General features: G+C 49.1%; 1 protein-coding gene across 1 annotated transcript; it reads left to right on the forward strand.

The window, feature by feature from the left end:
- Positions 1 to 6200: 6200 nt before the first annotated feature.
- UNC119B (unc-119 lipid binding chaperone B) lies at positions 6201 to 15535 on the forward strand. The gene is made up of 5 exons (NM_001206287.1): positions 6201 to 6444; positions 9049 to 9162; positions 11985 to 12105; positions 12239 to 12411; positions 14488 to 15535. Exons 1-5 carry the CDS (start codon positions 6201 to 6203, stop codon positions 14598 to 14600), a joined length of 765 nt encoding a protein of 254 aa, NP_001193216.1. The 3' UTR covers positions 14601 to 15535.
- Positions 15536 to 18443: the final 2908 nt, after the last annotated feature.

Genomic DNA, 18443 nt, shown 5'->3' on the forward strand with positions numbered 1-18443 from the left:
TTTTCTCTGCTTTCTCCTCTTATAGTGTGCTGTCAGTGTTGATAAGCTCAGAAACACGAAGCTCAGAAAACTTCAGAAATTTACCCCAGACTAGCCAGTAAATGGTCAAGCCAGGATTCAAACCCAGTCTGTCTGGCTGGAAAGCCCATGATCTTGCTAAGGCTATAGCAATAATCATTACAGATACCTTTGACTGAGCCTTTGAGATGGGCCTGGCAGGAAGGCCCAGCACTTCCACAGACGTTAATCTGTTTAATCTTTAACAAACGAGTTGGTATTCACCTTTAAGAGGTGAAGTGACTTGCTGAAGGTCACAAAGCCAGCAAAAGGCAGGGCTGAGGTTTTAAATCAGGACTCTCTTGCTCTTGACCATGACTCTCCCACACCCCCCCCCCCCCGCCCCCACCCCTGACGCCATGTTCTGTGATTCTCCAAGCAGGAACCAAGGCTGCTGGTATGGGGAGAGGGAGGGAGAGTGTGGCCTGCCTCCCCTCAGTTATCCCTTGAAGGGCAGAATTCAGCGCTCAGCTCCAAGAATGAAACCACTGTTGATGGAGTCTGTTCTCAGGGCTCAAATAAGCCAGGAGGCCCACAGAGCCTCATTCTTAGCTTGAGCCCACCCATAACTAGAGTTCTTGACTAATTTAGACTTGGCTGTTACTATTTCAAGTAGCTTCGCGTGAGCTGCCAAATGGGGAAGAGACCTGAAGAAGCCCTACTCTAGGGACTCACAGGGAGGGAAATTGTCTGACAGAAGGTCTTGGGCCAAGTGCCGGGGGTTGGGTTAAAGCACTCTTGGGTCCAGATCTTAATCTCGCTGAGGAAATCAGGCTCCCGGTTGGCTGGAGCCGATGTGTCGGACCTTTCTCCATACTTAGTACCCCACGCCCCTCCACCACCCCCATAGAGGAAGAAAGAAAAGAGTTTTTCCAACATTTACTGGAATGCCTGTTGCCATAGCAATGGCGAGAGGTCAAGGCGGAACAGAGGCGAAGCACGGAGCAGACGGCCTCTGCTCTCTAGCAACCGGAAATGGTAGGCACCTCACCACAGTTATTTGGCCCAAGAGTCTTAGTTTTGTTTGTTGTTAACCACTTAATTAGTGAAAAACAAACCCACTTGTTTTTTGGCTTGGGCCTTAAGACTCCTTCTCCTGGGTTTTACTTTTTAGCCATGAGGCATGTGGGATCTTAGTTCCCTGACCAGGGTTTGAACCTGAGCCCCCTGCCTTGGAAGTGCTGAGTCTTAACCACTGGATCACCAGGGAAGCCCCTCTTGTGGGTTTTCTCATGGCTTCTACTTGACCTCCCACCTGTTGCTTCCTTAAACCTTGGTCCCTGACACATCTCCTTTCTGTGCTGACATGACTGTTCTTTTAGTCACTGCACTGCACTCGCCCATCCAGCTCCATGGCTTTTCCCTGCCCAGGGTGCCTGCCTTCAGCAGAGGGGTCGTGGAGAAAGTGGGCACTTAAATGTATTGCCATAGCGACTGTTCATGAGACACTCTCCCTGACGCCAGCACAGTGCTTTTCATTGCTGTTTTCATCTCCTCTCAACCCCAGGAAAGACCAGTCACTGGCCTGACGTGTAAATAAGAAAACAAAGGGTCAGAGGGCATACGCGACCTACCCTGTGTTCTTTTAACATCGATGTATGACTTTTTTTTTTTTGAGATGGAGTTTATTATTAAAATTTTTTTAATTTTTTAAATTATGAAAGTATGATAAAATATTCACAGGAAACTTGGAAAATACAGAACAAGGTTACATATCATTCTACATATTACAATTATCTTTTTAAGTAGATAAACTTAAGATTTTTAGTTGTTGTTTCAGTATCAAACTCTCAAAAATTAATAGAATGAATATGCAGAGAAGTAGAAGGATATAGTGGACTTGAAAAGCACTGTGAACCAGTTCCACATAATTGAGATTTTATACAGTATTCAAGTTCCCATAGACTGTAAACCAGGATACGCTGGAACATATCAAAGGACATAAAACATGATGTACTAGTTTTAAGAAGGAACCTTTTGAGGGTAGATAACTGAGGAAGCTGGGTGTTGGTTACACAGAGGTTTATTATATTATTCTTTCTCTGAAAAAGAAAAGTAACCTTTTAAGGCTTAGTGATACAAAGTGCAAAGGTACATTTAAAAATTTTATATGGGGTACAGGATGTAAAAAATATTCATCGGTCTTAGCCCTACCTCTTTAATCCCTAGAGGATAATACACATGTTTATGTTTGGTTTATATCTTCCATTTTATAAGTATTTATATATGTACATATACAGTCCATGGAGTCACAAAAAGTCAGACACGACTGAAGCGACTGAACATGCATGCATACACATATTTACGTATGTGTTTATTTTGCACATGGGCAAATGTGCCTTTGAATTCCATTAAGGAATTACTGAAAACAGTATATGCAAACAGTATATGGTTAAGACTCCTTAGTTCCACTGCAGGGACTGCAGGTTCGATCCCTGGTTGGGAAACTAAGATCCTGTGTGCCATGTGGTACAAACCAAAATCCATATATGCACTTAAAATGCTGAAATTTCTGCCCTCAAGAAAACTACACAAATGTCTGCCCACCAGTCTTATGCTGTATGACTTTGGAATATACCATGAATCTTTTTTGGAAGCAGGTGGGATAAAAGTAATAAATGAATACTTAAAGAGCCCTCAGCCAGGGAGAGAAGTGACTTGGGTACTAGGGAAATTACTAGCTCTCAGTTTCCCAGACCACAAGGCCCGCCTGCAGTCCCAGCCATGACCCGAGAATTCAATGGATGCCACCTCAGGGAGGCAGCAGGAAGGAGGACTGAACTTCCCTGTCTCAGCAGAAAAAAGCCCTGTGATGTCCCGCTTACCTTGGCTGCACCAGCTCTGGGCCCCACCTGCCTGGCCTGATTTGAGGCCGACTGCCTGGCAACTCTGAGACTGTCCTGGAAAACAGCCACTGGCACAGCTCTCACAGGGAAGAAACTAACCCACTGAAGGAGAGGGACCTGAAGAGGACTGAGTCGGGAAGAAAGGGAGGTCAGCCTCTCCACTCCTGTCTTCCCATGTTCTGGCCCAGGCAGACAAGGGGGCTGTTGTTTAATGCAGTAAATCTCTATTTTCCTTTTTCCACCAAATGGAATGAGAAGACGCACTTTTCAAAAAACACTTTTTATTTAAGAGCCTTTTGACATACCTTAGGAAGATTCGGTGAGGAGAGGCTGATTGGAGTTTACAGCCCTGATTTTTCCAACTCCTTTTTAAAAAGGAATAATTACAGATATTTTTTCTTTCTTTTTGGGGTGCTTACTGTTCTCCTAAAGACATAATCCTTTTAACCACAGTTTACAGATAGTGATCAGAAAGAGTACAGGCCTCAGCTCCCATATATGGCAGTATTTATTTAAATTTCTTTTTGAACAGAAAAAAGTGATCCAGTCTGAGGTAGCTTTCAAGTTTTTAAGAGATAATAAGGCTACTTTGACTTAGAATCTACCTTCCAGACACAGATCCAAAGTTATTTATTTATTTCAAAGTAAACAAGCAGCCCGTGATCATGTGCTTGTTGTGATAAAATAGCATAGAAGCAGCTCAAGAGTGTTGAAAGAGAATATATCCCCCTTCAGTCCCTTCTGATACACTGCTTCCCAATGGGAACGTCACTTAATACATTATATCCAAACCCCTTCCATTGCAGTCACATACAAATACTCATGTACTTTTAAATTTTAAGTGAATGGGATTATATGCCTTGTCCACCTCCCCCCACAAACTTAATCTATCTTTGAGGTCTCTCCATACTAGTACATGGAGACCGATCTCAGTCTTTTTAATAGCTGTATGACATGAATAGATGCAACTGTAACTTACTGTAACTTTTCAGTGTTAGAATGGTCCCTCATCTTTGTGAACACATATCGGCTAAATTCCTGGATGTGGAATTGCAAATAAAGTGGTCAACACGCTTGTCATCATCCCTAAAAAGAGAAAAGCCGGGATCCAGGTAACTCGAGTTCTGGTGCTCTGAGAACAAAGATTCATGGAGCAAGTGATTGTGGGAAGTGGCTGTATGCTCACCCCCGCCCCGCCCATCACCATCTTAGTGATTCACAATCAAGTAGCATATTAACATTTTAGGAAATTCTTCAGTAGCTACTTACTGCTGAGTAGTTTGAAAAGAATTGTTTGCAAAGGGAAAGAGCTTAATTCTCTGTACACATCTTAAAATTCCCTGAACTGTTTGAGAAGTCCCACCCGGGGTGGGGGGAAGAGGTGGGGGTGGGTAATCTCTCCAAGACAGGACAGTATTTTGACAGGAACTTGACCACATACTGTTTCACCCTGCTGGGCAACTGAGGTGGAGTCAGGTTTGGATTTTATCCAGAAACTAGATGAGGCTTATCAGCTGCTCCCAAACCCCTCATATCAGGTTAGAGGACTCAGCAAGTCCTGCATAAATCCAGTCTTTTGAGGCTAACCGTAGAGAGATGGGTAGAGTTTCACTTTGGCCTGAGCCTAACAGGTGACATCAGCCTTGCAGACACATTTTGCAGCACTCAGGCCGGGGGCCTTCCAACACAGAAGAAAGTGGATCCTGACTCGAGCAAAGGAGCCACCTGGGGTGTAAGAGGGCAGCGTCTTCCCCCCTCCCACTCACCTCCAGTTGACATAACGGTGAATTTCCAATTTTCAGTGCAGACGTTACCCCTGAAGCCTCTCTCCCACCCCCAGACCTCTCCTGTGTACTCTGGTAGCACCTCTGCTGCTACAGTTAGCAGTCTGGTTTTTCTTCTAGTTCATTTACACTAGGCTGGTCAAGAGGAAGGGCCATGTAGTGAATTATGTACCTCACAGTCTTCCCCAACAAAGTGGGAGCTCTTCCATAGCACCCTCCTGTGCAAGCCTTCCTTCACTCATTCATTCATTGTCAGTCAGTCATTATTGCTGCTGGAGAAGACTCTTGAGAATCCCTTAGCAAGGAGATGAAACCAGCCAATCCTAAAGGAAATCAACCCTGAATATTTGTTGGAAAGACTGAAGCTCGAATACTTTGGCCACCTGTTGCGAACAGTCGACTCACTGGAAAAGACCCTGAGGCTGGGAAAGATTGAGGGCAGGGGAAGGGTGCAACAGAGGATGAGATGGTTGGATAGCATCACCAACTCAATGGATATGAGTTTGAGCTAACTCCAGGAGGCAGTGAAGGACAGGAAAGCCTGGAGTGCTGCAGTCCATGGAGTCTCCGAGAGACATGACTTAGCCACTGAACAACAGGCATTAGCTCAGTTCAGTTCAGTCGCTCAGTCGTGTCTGACTCTTTGCAACACCATGGACCTCAGCCACCAGGCCTCCCTGTCCATCACCAACTCCTGGAGTTTACTCAAACTCATGTCCATTGAGTTGGTGATGGCATCCAACAAATCTCATCCTCTGTCATCCCCTTCTTCTCCTGCCTTCAATCTTTCCCAGCATCAGGGTCTTTTCAAATGAGTTAGTTCTTCGCATCAAGTGGCCAAAGTATTGGAGTTTCAGCTTCAACATCAGTCTTTCCAATGTATATTCAGGACTGATTTCCTTTAGGATGGACTGGCTGAATCTCCTTGCAGTCCAAGGGACTCTCGAGAGTCTTCTCCAACACCACAGTTCAAAAGCATCAATTCTTTGGTGTTCAGCTTTCTTTATAGGCTGCCCAAATACAGTGGTGAATACAGCAGACTCAATCCCTGCCCCCTTTCATATTCTTATATTCCTTGCAGCCCAGTTCAATGTTTAGCCCAAAGCCTGACGCAGTAGGGTTTAAGAATGGAAATCTAATCGGACAGCTGCTTTTGCACAGCAAACACAGTCTTAACTTACCTTCTAGACTGCAGATGAAACCACATTTTCTCAAGATGCCTTGTTTGCATTTTATGTGCTAGAAAGTCATTTGACCGTACGAAATATATGCTAGATGTTTGGGGTGACTTCGGGGGCCAAGTGGAGAGTCCGGGGTACTAACGTGGCGGCCCACCTGGCTGGACCAGTGCTGGAGTCGGGGCTTGAGGGGGAGGGTAGGGGCGGGGGGCGCCAGCGACGCGGCTCGCAGGCCCCGCCCACCTCGGCCCCGCCTTCAGGTCCCAGCCCGGCCCCGCCCCCTCTCTCCATAGTTACGGCGCTGCGGAGGCGGCGGCCATCTTGGCGGCGGAGCGATGAGCGGGTCGAATTCGAAGGCTGCGGCCTTGGGGTCGGCCGTTGGGCCCGCGGGGCTGGTAACTGGCAAGGAAGAGAAGAAGAAGGCTGGCGGCGGCGTCCTGAACAGGCTCAAGGGGCGGCGGCAGGCGCCCCACCACGCGGCAGACGACGGCATCGGGGCAGCGGTCACGGAGCAGGAGCTGCTGGCTCTGGACACCATCCGGCCCGAGCACGTCCTGCGCCTCAGCCAGGTCACCGAGAGTGAGTACGGGGCCGGCCGCGTCCTCCCCTCGGCGTCGGGCCGCCGGGCCCCCGGACCCCGTGTCGCCTTCCGCGGAGCCGGCCGCTCGCGGCTCGGCGGGCCCAGGGGGTCCACCCAGGCGTCCCCGACTGGCCAGGCCTCGCTGCCCACTGCTCCGCCCGACCGAGTCGGCGCTCCCCTCCCTCACCTACACCTCAAGGGGATGGGTCCCCTTGAGCTCGACTGCCCTCCCCTGACTCCGGCCACGTCAGGCTTCCCTGTGGCCCGTCCCGGTTGGGCCCTCAGGCCCGGCCGACCGTACTCCTCCTCAGCTGGATCTCTTTGGGTGGGGACCCCCTCTCTTGGCTTCTTAACTAGCTCCTCCTGACCCTGGCAAGTGGGCCGCTGCCTCTCCCCGACTCCCTTAGCCCCCAGCTCGCTGCTATCAGAGAAGTTCCTGCTCAGCTTGGCCCCCTCGACCTGAGCCAGCTTCTGCTGCCCTCTGCCAGCCCAGACCCTACCTGCTTTCTCCGCGTTTCCCTCCACTCCGGCCCCCCGGACAGCCCCTCCTGGCTCCAGCCTGCTGTGGCTCCCTGCCTCGGCCCCCTGCCTCTTTTGGGTCCCAAGCGTTGCCCTCTTTGTGTGCAGGTGGGCTTTTCTTTTCTTTAAGTACATTGCCGCGGAGTTTCTGCCTCATTTATATGTATGTAATGTATATATTAATAAAGTTTCAGTTCCACGTATAAAACCTAAATGTGAATCCTGCCTTTGACACTTGATCTAGTGATTGATGAATATGTCAGAGTATCAGAGATGCATTTCTTGCATAGGATGCAACGGTTTTACACCTTTTATTGATAGAAGAAATACATAGCCCGCCACCTGTCCTGGCTCTCCTCCCTCTTCCTGTTCTCTTCCAGGTCATCCTCTTACTTGATGCCCTTTCTGTTGCTGCTGTTTCCCCCTGAGTTTCCAGTCCATAGGTTAGATCCTGCTTGCCTAGCCCACCCACCTGCTCCATCCTCTGGACTTCTAACTTTGAAGCCCCAGCACCAGCTTGATGGATTAAGGCTGCTCTCCTTTTATCTGTTGACTTGCTTTGGTCCACAGCTCAGGTGGCCCTCAGGAAGCTGGAGGCCATCCCAGTGATTTGAGGATGGCAGTTTGAGGCCTTGGTTCAACCTGTGTGAAATAGAATTCCCATCTTCTAAGACAGTTTTAATTTGATTCTGAGTATTGTCACGTGTCTGTTTTCAATCACTGTTTGCCTTGGGACTATCCTGAGTGTGGCTTTAGAAGGTCTTGCTCTTCTGTTTCATAGAAACATTGTGAAAAAGCTGCTTCTATTCCAACCCAGTTATCACCAGGGGTTCTGAAAGTGTGGAAATGCTCGCCACCTCACCTTTTCTCACCTCCTGCTTTCTCTTGATAGCAAGGATGAATCTAGCCGCTAGTGCCTGATGCTAAGTGGCATGCTCAGAGGGCACTCAGGCCCTGTGTAGGAACTTGAGCTTGGTGCCGTTGTTTCAGAACACCTCCGCAGCTTCTTGGAGAAAGTCATAAGTCAGCTTGGTGACCTCTGGAGTTTGTTACTTTTCTTAAAGTCTCTTCCGTTCAGCAGGGTATTGATTGAGGCCCCTGTAAAGGTGCAGAACCAATATCAGTGCCTTGGGAAGTTATGGAATAATCAGTAGCTCTCAATTTTGCCATCTTATTGGAGAGTCAGCTTGTAAAACATGAAACAGCGAACACAGCAGGCAGTATAAGATACAGTACCAAAGTGAACTGTGGAGATGATGCTCTCAGGAGTCATGGTGGAAAGAAAGAAATGAAATCATCTTTGGTCAGCACTGTCTTGATTAACAGATGAAGCTATTGGCGGCTCCATCTCCCTTTGGCCTCATGCCCTCTCCAGCAAATCTGTCCTGCCACCTGGGTGGGTATGGCCCACCGCCTGGTTTTGTGCAGCCCACAATCCAAGAATGATTTTTACCTTTTCAAATGGTTGGGGAAAAAAATCTCTTGGGACACACAGTTATATAAAATTTGTATTTTTTTGTCTGTAAATAGTTGTGTGACTGCATTTGTGCTACAGTGACGGAGTTGAGTAGTTCTGATAGTGAGTGTGTGGCCTCAAAAACTAAGTTACTCATTTTCTGACCCTTTACAGAGAAAGTTGGCTGATCTCTGCTTTGTGATACGGTCAGCAGGCATGCACCACATTCACCACTGCGTGCATGCGTGTGTGCTCGCTCAGTCGTGTCTGACTTTTGGGTCAGCATGTTTTTAAATGGATTTCTAAAAAAGTTCTGTTGTGTTTTGACTTCTGATGAAAGGTTTTTAGGTCATTTTTGAAGTGTTTCCAGAGAAATTCCCTTCTACCATTCCTGTTTCTAAGTGTTACGGTAATCTTCCATCTAAACCAAGTCCATGCACTTTTCTCCTTTCTTGGATCCCATAATTCTCTGCATGCAACTTTTGGCTATAACATAAGAGGAAGTTTTGGGGTATATTTTATGTAAGAAAAAAAACAACCCGAGTTTGCTTCACAACTTGAGAAGGAAATGGTAGTTTCGGAGGATTATTTAACAGCATTGGTCTCTCTCTCTCTCTTTCATTTTCAGATTATTTATGTAAACCTGAAGACAACATCTACAGTATTGATTTTACCCGCTTCAAAATTCGGGATTTGGAGACAGGGACAGTGCTTTTTGAAATTGCCAAACCTTGTGTTTCAGGTAGGTCTCAGTATCGCATCAACAGTAGTCAGTTGACTGTCGGAGCAAAGAGTCTTTGAGGCTTGAGTTTTTGTGTGCCATTGCATCCTGTATCATGGACGCCGCAAGGCCTGCCTCTGAGCCGCCTCCTAAAGCCTGGCCTACAGGTTTGAAGCTGTGCTTGCTGAGTATTTACTCTGCACTGGTTATCAGTTCCATGGTTTTCTGTTTACATCATCTCATGGAATCCTCACACCTCTGTGAGGAGTTATTATCCTTATCTTCCAGATAAGGAAACAGGCCCAGAATTTCCAAGTGACTTTCCTAAGGTCCCATGCTCTTTGATCTGATCGCGTCACCTCCACTTAGGAAGGAATCCTTGAAATGAAAGTATAATGAGGAAAGCCTGCCCGAGCCTTGAGTCGTGGGGACACTCTGGAAGGGCGATAGGGAGGCTTCCAGTCCACATCATGAGGCAGTTTCTTTGTCTTCTCACGCCCTTTCCATTGAATAGTGTCTCAGATTTCCTAGTTAGTCCCGGTTTGGATTTTAATCTCCAGCATTTTCTGGATGACCAGAAGGCCCAGGCCTGTGAACTCATTTGCTTGGGACCCTTTCAGTTAGCCTTGAATGAATACTGCTCGTGCTTGTGATGTGGTTCCAGGGCACTTCATTTCTGACTAGGGGACCACTTGTAGGTCTGGGGAGCATGTCACTGGAGATTGAGCGCCCCCTGGAGTTTGTTTTTAGAACTCCAGCCCAGATAGTCCAGAGTTGCAGCCAGTCTGTGCTAATGCCTCTTTTTGCCAAGCTTTTCACATCTATTTGCTATTCAGAAGGAGCCTGTAAGTTTGGTAAGACAGCTGTTAGTAACCAAGTAAGTCAAAGGCTTTCATGAAAAAGTCTCAGCCAGACTAAGGCATCCGTCTCTTGACCCCACTTGAGATTCCTTGCTGATTGACCCAACGTGAGATTGCTACCATAATCCTGGACTGACCAGGGCACTAAGGCTCGAGCTGGTAGGTACTTATCTTGTATTGGGAGGGTCGGGGCCACCTAGTTTCCTGGGTCTGTGCCATTCGCATCTCTAAGCTTCCTGTCCTTGTGTTAAGATGTTCCCAGGACCCAGGGAACACCAGGGCTACTTCGGGTATATGGATTTGGATGAGACAGGACTGAGAATAGTCATTTCAGTACAAAACTGAACTGTCACAGGAAGGTCAGCACCAGACACTGTAAAAATACCTTGATTTTCAGCCCGTCCAGCCTTTAAGGACCTTGATTGACTAAGGTGCACGCCGAACCAGAGCCCTCCTGCAGCACTTTTCTGATGAGCTCGAATCCCCAAGAAGATCTGCTCTGTTTCTTTCTGAATCCCATAGTTGGAGCCGGGCCTCTGGAGTCTACCTTTGAACTCCCACTCAGTCTGGCTGTCCACTGCTCTTGGGATATTTGATGCTAAAAAAGACTTCTCTTATTGTATTGGTCAGCCTAGACCTGGAAAAAAATGCTCTTGCTGGACACTGGGTGGCTGCTAGAGAGGGCGCTAACTCCTGGTTCACATTAGAATGTCTGCCAGTTCCTTTTGGGTTCAGGAATGGGCTAGACCAGAGCCCATCATTACTGGTGTGGACCGTCTTCTTTCTTGGGTCCTGCGTGTTGGTTCATGGCCCATCTGCTTCATGCTTCACTCTTTCTCAGATGGTCAGAGTGTTGGGCCTGGTATGGCCTGGAATAGGTAGTAATCCAAGAAGGTGCAGTTCCCCAAGGCTGAAGGTCACTGTCTTTCATTTAAATAGCAGAATTATTTCTAGGGATTTGTCTTTGCTGTGCCAGAAATTTCTGCATTCTTTGGAGGTGCCTTCTCGATAGTTTCAACTTTTGCAGCCTCCTTATTTTGCTTAGCAGCAAGCACATTAACTTGGTCAACAGCCGACCTGGTCTGTAAAGCACAGACCACTTCAGGGGCCTGGTACCCACCTGGTGTTCAGGCTTCAGCGTTAGGACATGGCCCAAGGCCTCAGGTTATATAAAAGGCAAATAGCCTCGTGTTTAAGAATAGGCTTCGAGTCTGATGGGCCTGGATCTACATCCTTGCTCCCTTAATTTACTGTAGGCTCCCTTCGCTTTATTGAACTTCACAGATAGTGTGTTTTTTTATAAATTGAGATAGTGTGTTTTTTTATAAATTGAAAGTTCATGGCAGTTTTGTATTGAGTAAGTGTTGGCTCCATTTTTTCAACAACATTAAAAGTTTTTTAAATTTATAGTTGATTTACAGTGTTGTGTTACTTTCTGGTGTATAGTTATATATTTTTTCATTTTCTTTCCCATTATGGTTTATTACAGGATATTGTATGTAGCAGCATTATTTATATTTTGCTATGGCTTTGCAGGATCTTAGTTCCCTGACCAGGGATCCAACCCATGCCCCCTGCAGTGGAACCACAGAGTCCTAACCACTGGACCACCAGGGAATTCTCGGCAGCGTTATTTTCATTTTAATTTTTTTTTAATATTTATATTTATTCAATTTACTTCTTTGGCTGCTCTGAGTCTTAGTTGTGGCATGTGGGATCTAGTTCCCTGACCAGGGATTCAACCCTGGGGTTTTGATTGAAGACTGGGGGGAGTTTGGACCCATAAGCTCACCTCTCTGGGTCTGTAAAGTGGAGATAAAATGCAGACAACACCTCCAGGGTTGTTAGGACCCTGTGAGGTGTGCAGGATGGAGCCAGGAATCTTCAGCAGGTGCTCAGTGAGCACGGCCGTCCTGCTGCGGGTGTCGGTACCCCGGACTGGTCGTGCTTTTTGCTGAGCCGGCGTTCCGTGTGCCCTTTCAGACCAGGAGGAGGAAGAGGACGAGGAAGGGGAGGCAGGCGGAGATGTGGACGTCAGCGCAGGCCGCTTCGTCCGCTACCAGTTCACACCGGCGTTTCTCCGCCTGCGCACCGTGGGCGCCACGTGAGTCCCGGCATCTCCTGAGGGGAGCACCTTCTTCTGGTTCACAGAGAAGAATGTCCTGTGTTGGATTGGGGTTGGCTCTAGCGGAGGGAGGAGGCAACAAAGCCGAGCTTACGGAGATTGTGTTTCGCAGGGTGGAGTTCACCGTGGGAGACAAACCTGTGTCAAACTTCCGCATGATCGAGCGGCACTACTTCCGGGAACGGCTGCTGAAAAATTTTGACTTTGATTTCGGCTTCTGCATCCCCAGCAGCAGGAACACTTGCGAGCACATCTATGAGTTTCCCCAACTTTCTGAGGATGTCAGTAGGTATCCCCTGACTTGTGCAACGTTTTGGATCTTTCAGCTTAGCAGGAGTGGACCTTGAAGTGAAATCCATCTGGTCTGGCGATCTCGTTGGCAGAGAACCAGGGATGTGATGGGTTTCCAGTCACTTGACCTCAGGCTTCTCATTTCCTTTCGCTCCTGTCTCGTGTTTCACACTCTGGCTCTGCTGGCAGCGGGACTCTGAAGTTGTTAATACAGGCCATCCTTTAAGAAGCCTGTGCAGGGAAGGGTGTAATGGAGGGAGATGAGAGGAGACCCCGGCCCTCCCCGGGGTGCCCATTCCATACACAGCCAGTCACGGTTTCACTGTTCTGAACCCCAGTTCCTGCTCAGCACTGCACTGGCCCTTTGCTTCCTCCTTAATCAGAGCTCTGGTGAAACTAAGCTGAGTGGGATTCTCAATCTGAGGACCACCTCTTTCTCATTCTCTGCCAGTAGAAGGGTCATGAGATAAACTGTCAGAATAGATCAGGCAGGAAATAGCGAGCTGGTCGAGGTGTGGGAGCAGGAGTGACAGAATGGAAACAAGATCTTAGGAAGAGATATGGGGAGGGAGACCTGGGGGAGGCACCAAGCAGGGAAGGCCAGGCCAGGGAGGAGATGGACTCGATGACAGGACGAACAGGATGTGTAGTCCTGTGGCTTCCATCTGGCTCTTTGACATTAGCATCGCCTGTGAGTCGTGAGGGTAAGTTGTTCTAGAGCAATGAAGATACAATGGGATCTGTGAGTAGTGGTGGAGTTTAGTTGAATTGTGGGCAAGGGTCTGCATACACTGACCAGTTTTCTCAGAGTCCCAGATCCTTGAGAGTGTTGTTTTCTGACAAGCGCTCTGTGCTTGTGCAGCAGTCCTATTCACAGGTAAAGTGAGGATTGATGAGAAGTGGGCAGGGTGTCAACTATATCTGCTATCATCATGATCCTGTTTTTATAAAGCCTGCTCCCCAAGCTGGGCTGGAATTGTTGATACTTGCAAGAGATTAAGTACAGCATTTCAAGTTTTTTATCAAAGGCCAGCCATCTAACTTTCTCTCCTTGAAACTAGATAAGCTAAAAGAGGATGGGGGTCAGTCCTCTGGATGTGAGCTAAATAACGTTGGTGAGTTCAGAGAACTTGAAGCAGTCAACGCACCTTTTGAGAACTGTGGTCAGCGACAGCGTTTCCTCCAGAGGATTCAGAATAGCGCATGATCACTGACTCAGAATCAACCAGGGGTGGTGGCTCGCAGGTCCCTTGACCCTCCATTTATAGTTAAAGACCTGGGGCAGCTGCCTCAACACACAGAAAATTCAAGTCTGGGTCCCAGGGCAGGCTTGCCTTTGCAGGATCGTTGGCGAGTTAACAACCACGCGCCATCTCTGGAGAAGACACCTTGCCCCCCTGCACACCTAGGATTCCTTTGTTGTAGGGGTGCCTGTGGGTGGGCCCAGTGAGGCACCACTTTCTAAATTTGGACCAGAATGTCTGGACGTGGGGGCCAGAAGCACCAATCAGTCAGCTGCTTTGATGCATGTTGGCAGACGGGCGAGCTTCTCTCCCTAGGGTTCTGACTGAGCACCAGGCTGATGATGGCCACGGAGGGCCAGGCCTAGCGCTGGTGGCCTCCTGCTGTGGAAGTGGATGGCACGCACCGTTTGGGGGCCTCTGTGGTCCCAGGTCTCCCCAGCTCTCCAGGCCTGGCTCCCTCTGTTCTGACCTCATTATTCTGATAGCACACGCTCACATTTCAGGAAGGGCTGGTTTATGCACTTCTGTGTGTGGGTGCTCAGTCATGCCTGACTCTTTGCAGCCCCATGGACTGTAGCCCCACCAGGCTCCTCTGTCCTTGGGATTTCCTAGGCAAGAACACTGGAGTGGGTTGCCATTTCCTCCTCCAAGGGATCTTCCTGACCCAGGGATCGGACCTGCGTCTCTTCTGTCTCCTGCATTGGCTGGCGGGTTCTTTACCACTGAGTTACCTGGGGATTTAGAGGGGATGCTGAGTTTTTTCCCACCTGGTCCATAGGGCAGACTCACACATAACTCTTTGCATTTTTTCCCTTCTAACTTGTAGTTCGTCTGATGATTGAAAATCCCTATGAGACCCGTTCTGACAGCTTTTACTTCGTCGACAACAAGCTGATAATGCACAACAAGGCCGACTATGCCTATAATGGGGGCCAGTAGCAGCGGCCAGAGCAGACGGGGAGGTGCTTTGCTGTGGCCCGAGGTCCTGGCGCACGGAGGTGGTTGAAGCTGCTGTCTGTTGACACATATCTGGAACGTGGCCCCCGGAAGCCGAGGCCGGGGTGGTAGTTTCCTGTGCTCCAAGAGAGGTGCCAAGCAGTGCTGTGTCTCTTTCCCCCTGTATTTTTTCCTCCCTTTTCCCCCTGCCCCTTAGGTTGCAGAGGTAGTCAAACTTAAAATAAGACTCCTGGAATCCAGATAGAAAGAAAGTTTATTTTCCCGGCTCCTTCAGGATGTCCTGATGAGCCTGGGTCTCTGCAGGCACAGCTGTACTAGGAAGAGAAGGCTCTTCTGTAGCTTCAGGGGCCCTCTGTGAAGCTGAGACTCCGCCCTCACCTGCAGGGCCGCCATCAGCACACTCAGACCTCAGCCTGAGCATTGTCCTTAACCTGCTGGAGAGGACCTTGAACGGAGTGGAGCAGAGGATGGGGCCAGGAGTTGAGGCGCGGGGATGGGCAAGGCTGCCGAACCTAGGGAGCCCTTACCTGTCTGACTTCCGGGATCTTGGCTGCTGCTCCTGGCACACCCCCGAGGTTTCAGCCTGGCCGTGCCTTCCCGTTCTCCTTCCAGACGGAAGATGAGCTTGCTCTGCTTTTCCTAGCTCCTGCCTTTTGAGTTTCTCCTGAAATCGAATGTGTCCATTTTCTCTCTGGGAACTGTAGTGTCACTCGAGGCCAGCACAGGCCTCGTTGTGTTCTGGTTTTTTATTTCTAGGCTTGTGGGGAGGTTTTACAAAATGTCAGGGGTGCTCCCAGCGTACGTGATGTGTGGCTAGACTCCCGAGTGCCGATCAGACTCCCACGGCTCCTCTGGATCTTGTCCTCTCTGCTTTTGTACTGAAGCTGCTCTGGAACCATCCTGGCCGGTCCCACCTGAGTAAGGCGGATTCTGGTCCTGTGGACCGCTAGTCGGAATGGTCTCGGTGTTGGGAAAAGGGGGAAATGGGCTGAGGTGGCCTGGCAGAGACATGTGTTCTCCAAAACGTGTCTCTCTGCACTTCCCTCAGGCCCTCATTGGACGGACTCGCCCCGCCTTAGTTCCCTAACTGCTGTCTGTGTGGGTGGATTCAGGTGCTCAGGCCTAACTCCTGTCCTTATGATGAGATTTTTGCTGTGGCCAGGGCTCAGCGTTCATAGGAAGGTCGCAGTAGGAAGCGCCCAGGCACGTGGTACCTCTGACAGGAGCGCCGTCTCCCCGGTGTTGGGGAGAAAGGCCGGGCGGGGCCAGGAGAGGAGGGGCGGGGCCAGGAGAGGAGGGCCCGCGCTGTGCCGCAGGTGGACCTGGCCTTTCGCTGCCCCGTGTTGCACCCTGTTTGGTTTGTAGAGCATGAGTGGCCTTGAACTTTGGTCCAGTGCTTTGTGCCAGGCCAGAGTCTGGGCTGTGCCAGAGGCCGGCAACTTGCTCACTGAGAGCACCCTGGTTTCATCGTGGGTGCCAGCCCTGCACCCAGCTCCCGAGGCAAGAAGAAACTGGGCTCCCTGCAGGGCAGGCTGCTCACCCCAGACCTGATGAGCCCCAGAACTGGAGTCGGCTGCAAATCCAGGTGCCTTAGGTGTGGCTCCTTCCCGTCCCTGGCGGACGGACGTCGGCGCTGCCTCTTCACCTTCTCTCTCGCTGGGGCACCTTCAACAGATCTGTGTTCATTGGGCTCTTCTCTCTGCGACAAGCCCACTCGGGAGAGTTTCCACTATTTGATGTTTAATTATTATCTAGGAAATGGTTTGGAGCTGTCCAGAGCCCTGCTCAGGAGAGTGTGTCCCAGACAGATCCCGTCTTGTGGGTTCGTGGGCTGTCCCTCAGCTGCAGTGTTAGTGGTTGCTGGGAGGAGGGCAGGGGGAGGCGGGTGTTCTGGCTTGAAGAATGCTGCGCCCTTTTCCCAGGAGCTTGCCTTAGTTTCACTGGAGACCACTGTGAGGCAGGATAGGGGTTGGTCCCCTTCTGCACTTGAAGGTCTGGCGTCTGTACCTGGGACTCCAGGTTCTTGTGTCCAGCTACTCAGGAAACCTTGAGGAGCCTCTGGGGTGTTGACTAGGATAAGCTTGAAATTCATCCTTCTGTACCCGAACTGGGGAGAGAATTGGAAATTATACTTTCTCTGAAAGTAGCTGAACTCATCAGAAGCTGAATCAGGAGGCTGTGGCGTTGAGAAATCTGGACTATGGGCAGCAGTTACCTGTGGGCACTGGGGCAGCCAGCCAGAAACTGCCTGCCGGGGAGACACGCCCTCCCTCTGTTCAGACCTGGCACTGGCGAGGCAGCTCCTGAAGGGAACACATCCCAGCAGACCAGCTCACCCAGCTGTGGCCAGAGGGCTGCCGCCTGCACCCCTCCTCCTCCTGTCTCGCTCCTGTCCTGCCCTGGAGGCTCCTGGGAGAGCACCTTTCTTTTCCTGTGGCGCCTTTGGGCTGAGATGCCCTTTTAGCTTCTGCAGAGAAGACCATGGTTTATTTTATTCTGTGTTTTAAAGAGTAAACAGGAAATAAGTAAAAGTCGTTCTGGGATAAAGTAGGTCATCCTCTCCTCATGTATCAGCTCGTAGCTGTCTCGCAGGGAACGCAAGTATTCAGGGCTTTGCAGGACTTCCTGAAGGCACTCAAAGTATGGACCACCCGATTCTCAAATACGGGCAGTGATTTGGGGGTCTTGGAGCGCTCCTTAGACTGAAGAGTCTTGATGCGGCAGTAGCTGGGGGGATCTTCAACTTGTTTTTTTTAGTCGAAGTGGGACTCACTTCTGGAACAGCCTTAATAGGCTGTGTCCAGTGTGCCAGTTGGGTGTCTTGCTCTGGTGTGTCTTGCCACCCTGATCCTCTCAGTTGAGTACTCCCAGTGTCCTCTTAGTTTTTTGCTGTAAAGTCACTTTCTTCCTGGTGGCCGTTGTCACCATGATGTCAGATTGGGGAATGGGGACCATTCTCAGAATTATAGCACAGACTCAGTGTCTGTGGGTGAGGACCCCTGATGCAGAGGATGCCAGTCTACTGGTGAAGGAACCTAAGCGTCGATCCTGTTTCTCACATTCCATGTCACGGAACGTCTTAGGCACAAGAAGGATCTGATGGAGGTGGATTTACCCCTTGTTGTATACAAAGGATCACGTAAAGTCGTTGAACTTGTGAAAGTCTATTTTTTTCCCCTGTAAGTCTATTTTTCACAGAATATAAGAAACGTCAATGACCAAATCTGTCCTTCCTCCCTTTCCCCTTCCTTCACCTAAGATCCTCGTTCCAGTTTCTATTGTCTTTGTGTCCAAAGTAAACTAGGTGACTTATTTGTATAAAATGTTATTTTGCCACAAGAGACAGTAATAAAAGAAAGATTTTCACAGTATGTGTGCCCTCTCGTGTCTCCTGACTGGGCCTCTTGCTTTGCAGGGGGAGTAGGTATGGAGTGGGGGTGGGCTCTGAGTTTCTTTACGTGGCCTTTCTGTAAACCTTTCGGTTTAAAGGGTAGCCCTGGTTTCTAGAGTGATAGGACACAGTATTGTGTGTTAGGTTTCATGTGTCTTTGCTTTGCAATTTAATGAAATGGTTTGAGAATTTTAAATGCATATGTATTTTAAAGTTAGGTTCATTGAGGTGTGTTTTAACCATACCTCATCTAAGAGTCAATTCAACCCATTTAAGAGTATGGTTTGATGAGTTTGATAAATGGATACCTGATCACAGTCATGATAAAGGACGTTTCCATCACCTTGGAAAATTTCCTCAAGTTCCTGCTGTCTGCAGCCAGTTCCCTCCCTCCACGCAACCCCTTGGAACCAACTTCTGATTCCTGTCTTTTT

The sequence above is a fragment of the Bos taurus genome, chromosome 17, assembly GCF_002263795.3.
Source record: "Bos taurus isolate L1 Dominette 01449 registration number 42190680 breed Hereford chromosome 17, ARS-UCD2.0, whole genome shotgun sequence".
NCBI classification, from domain to species: Eukaryota; Metazoa; Chordata; class Mammalia; order Artiodactyla; family Bovidae; genus Bos; species Bos taurus.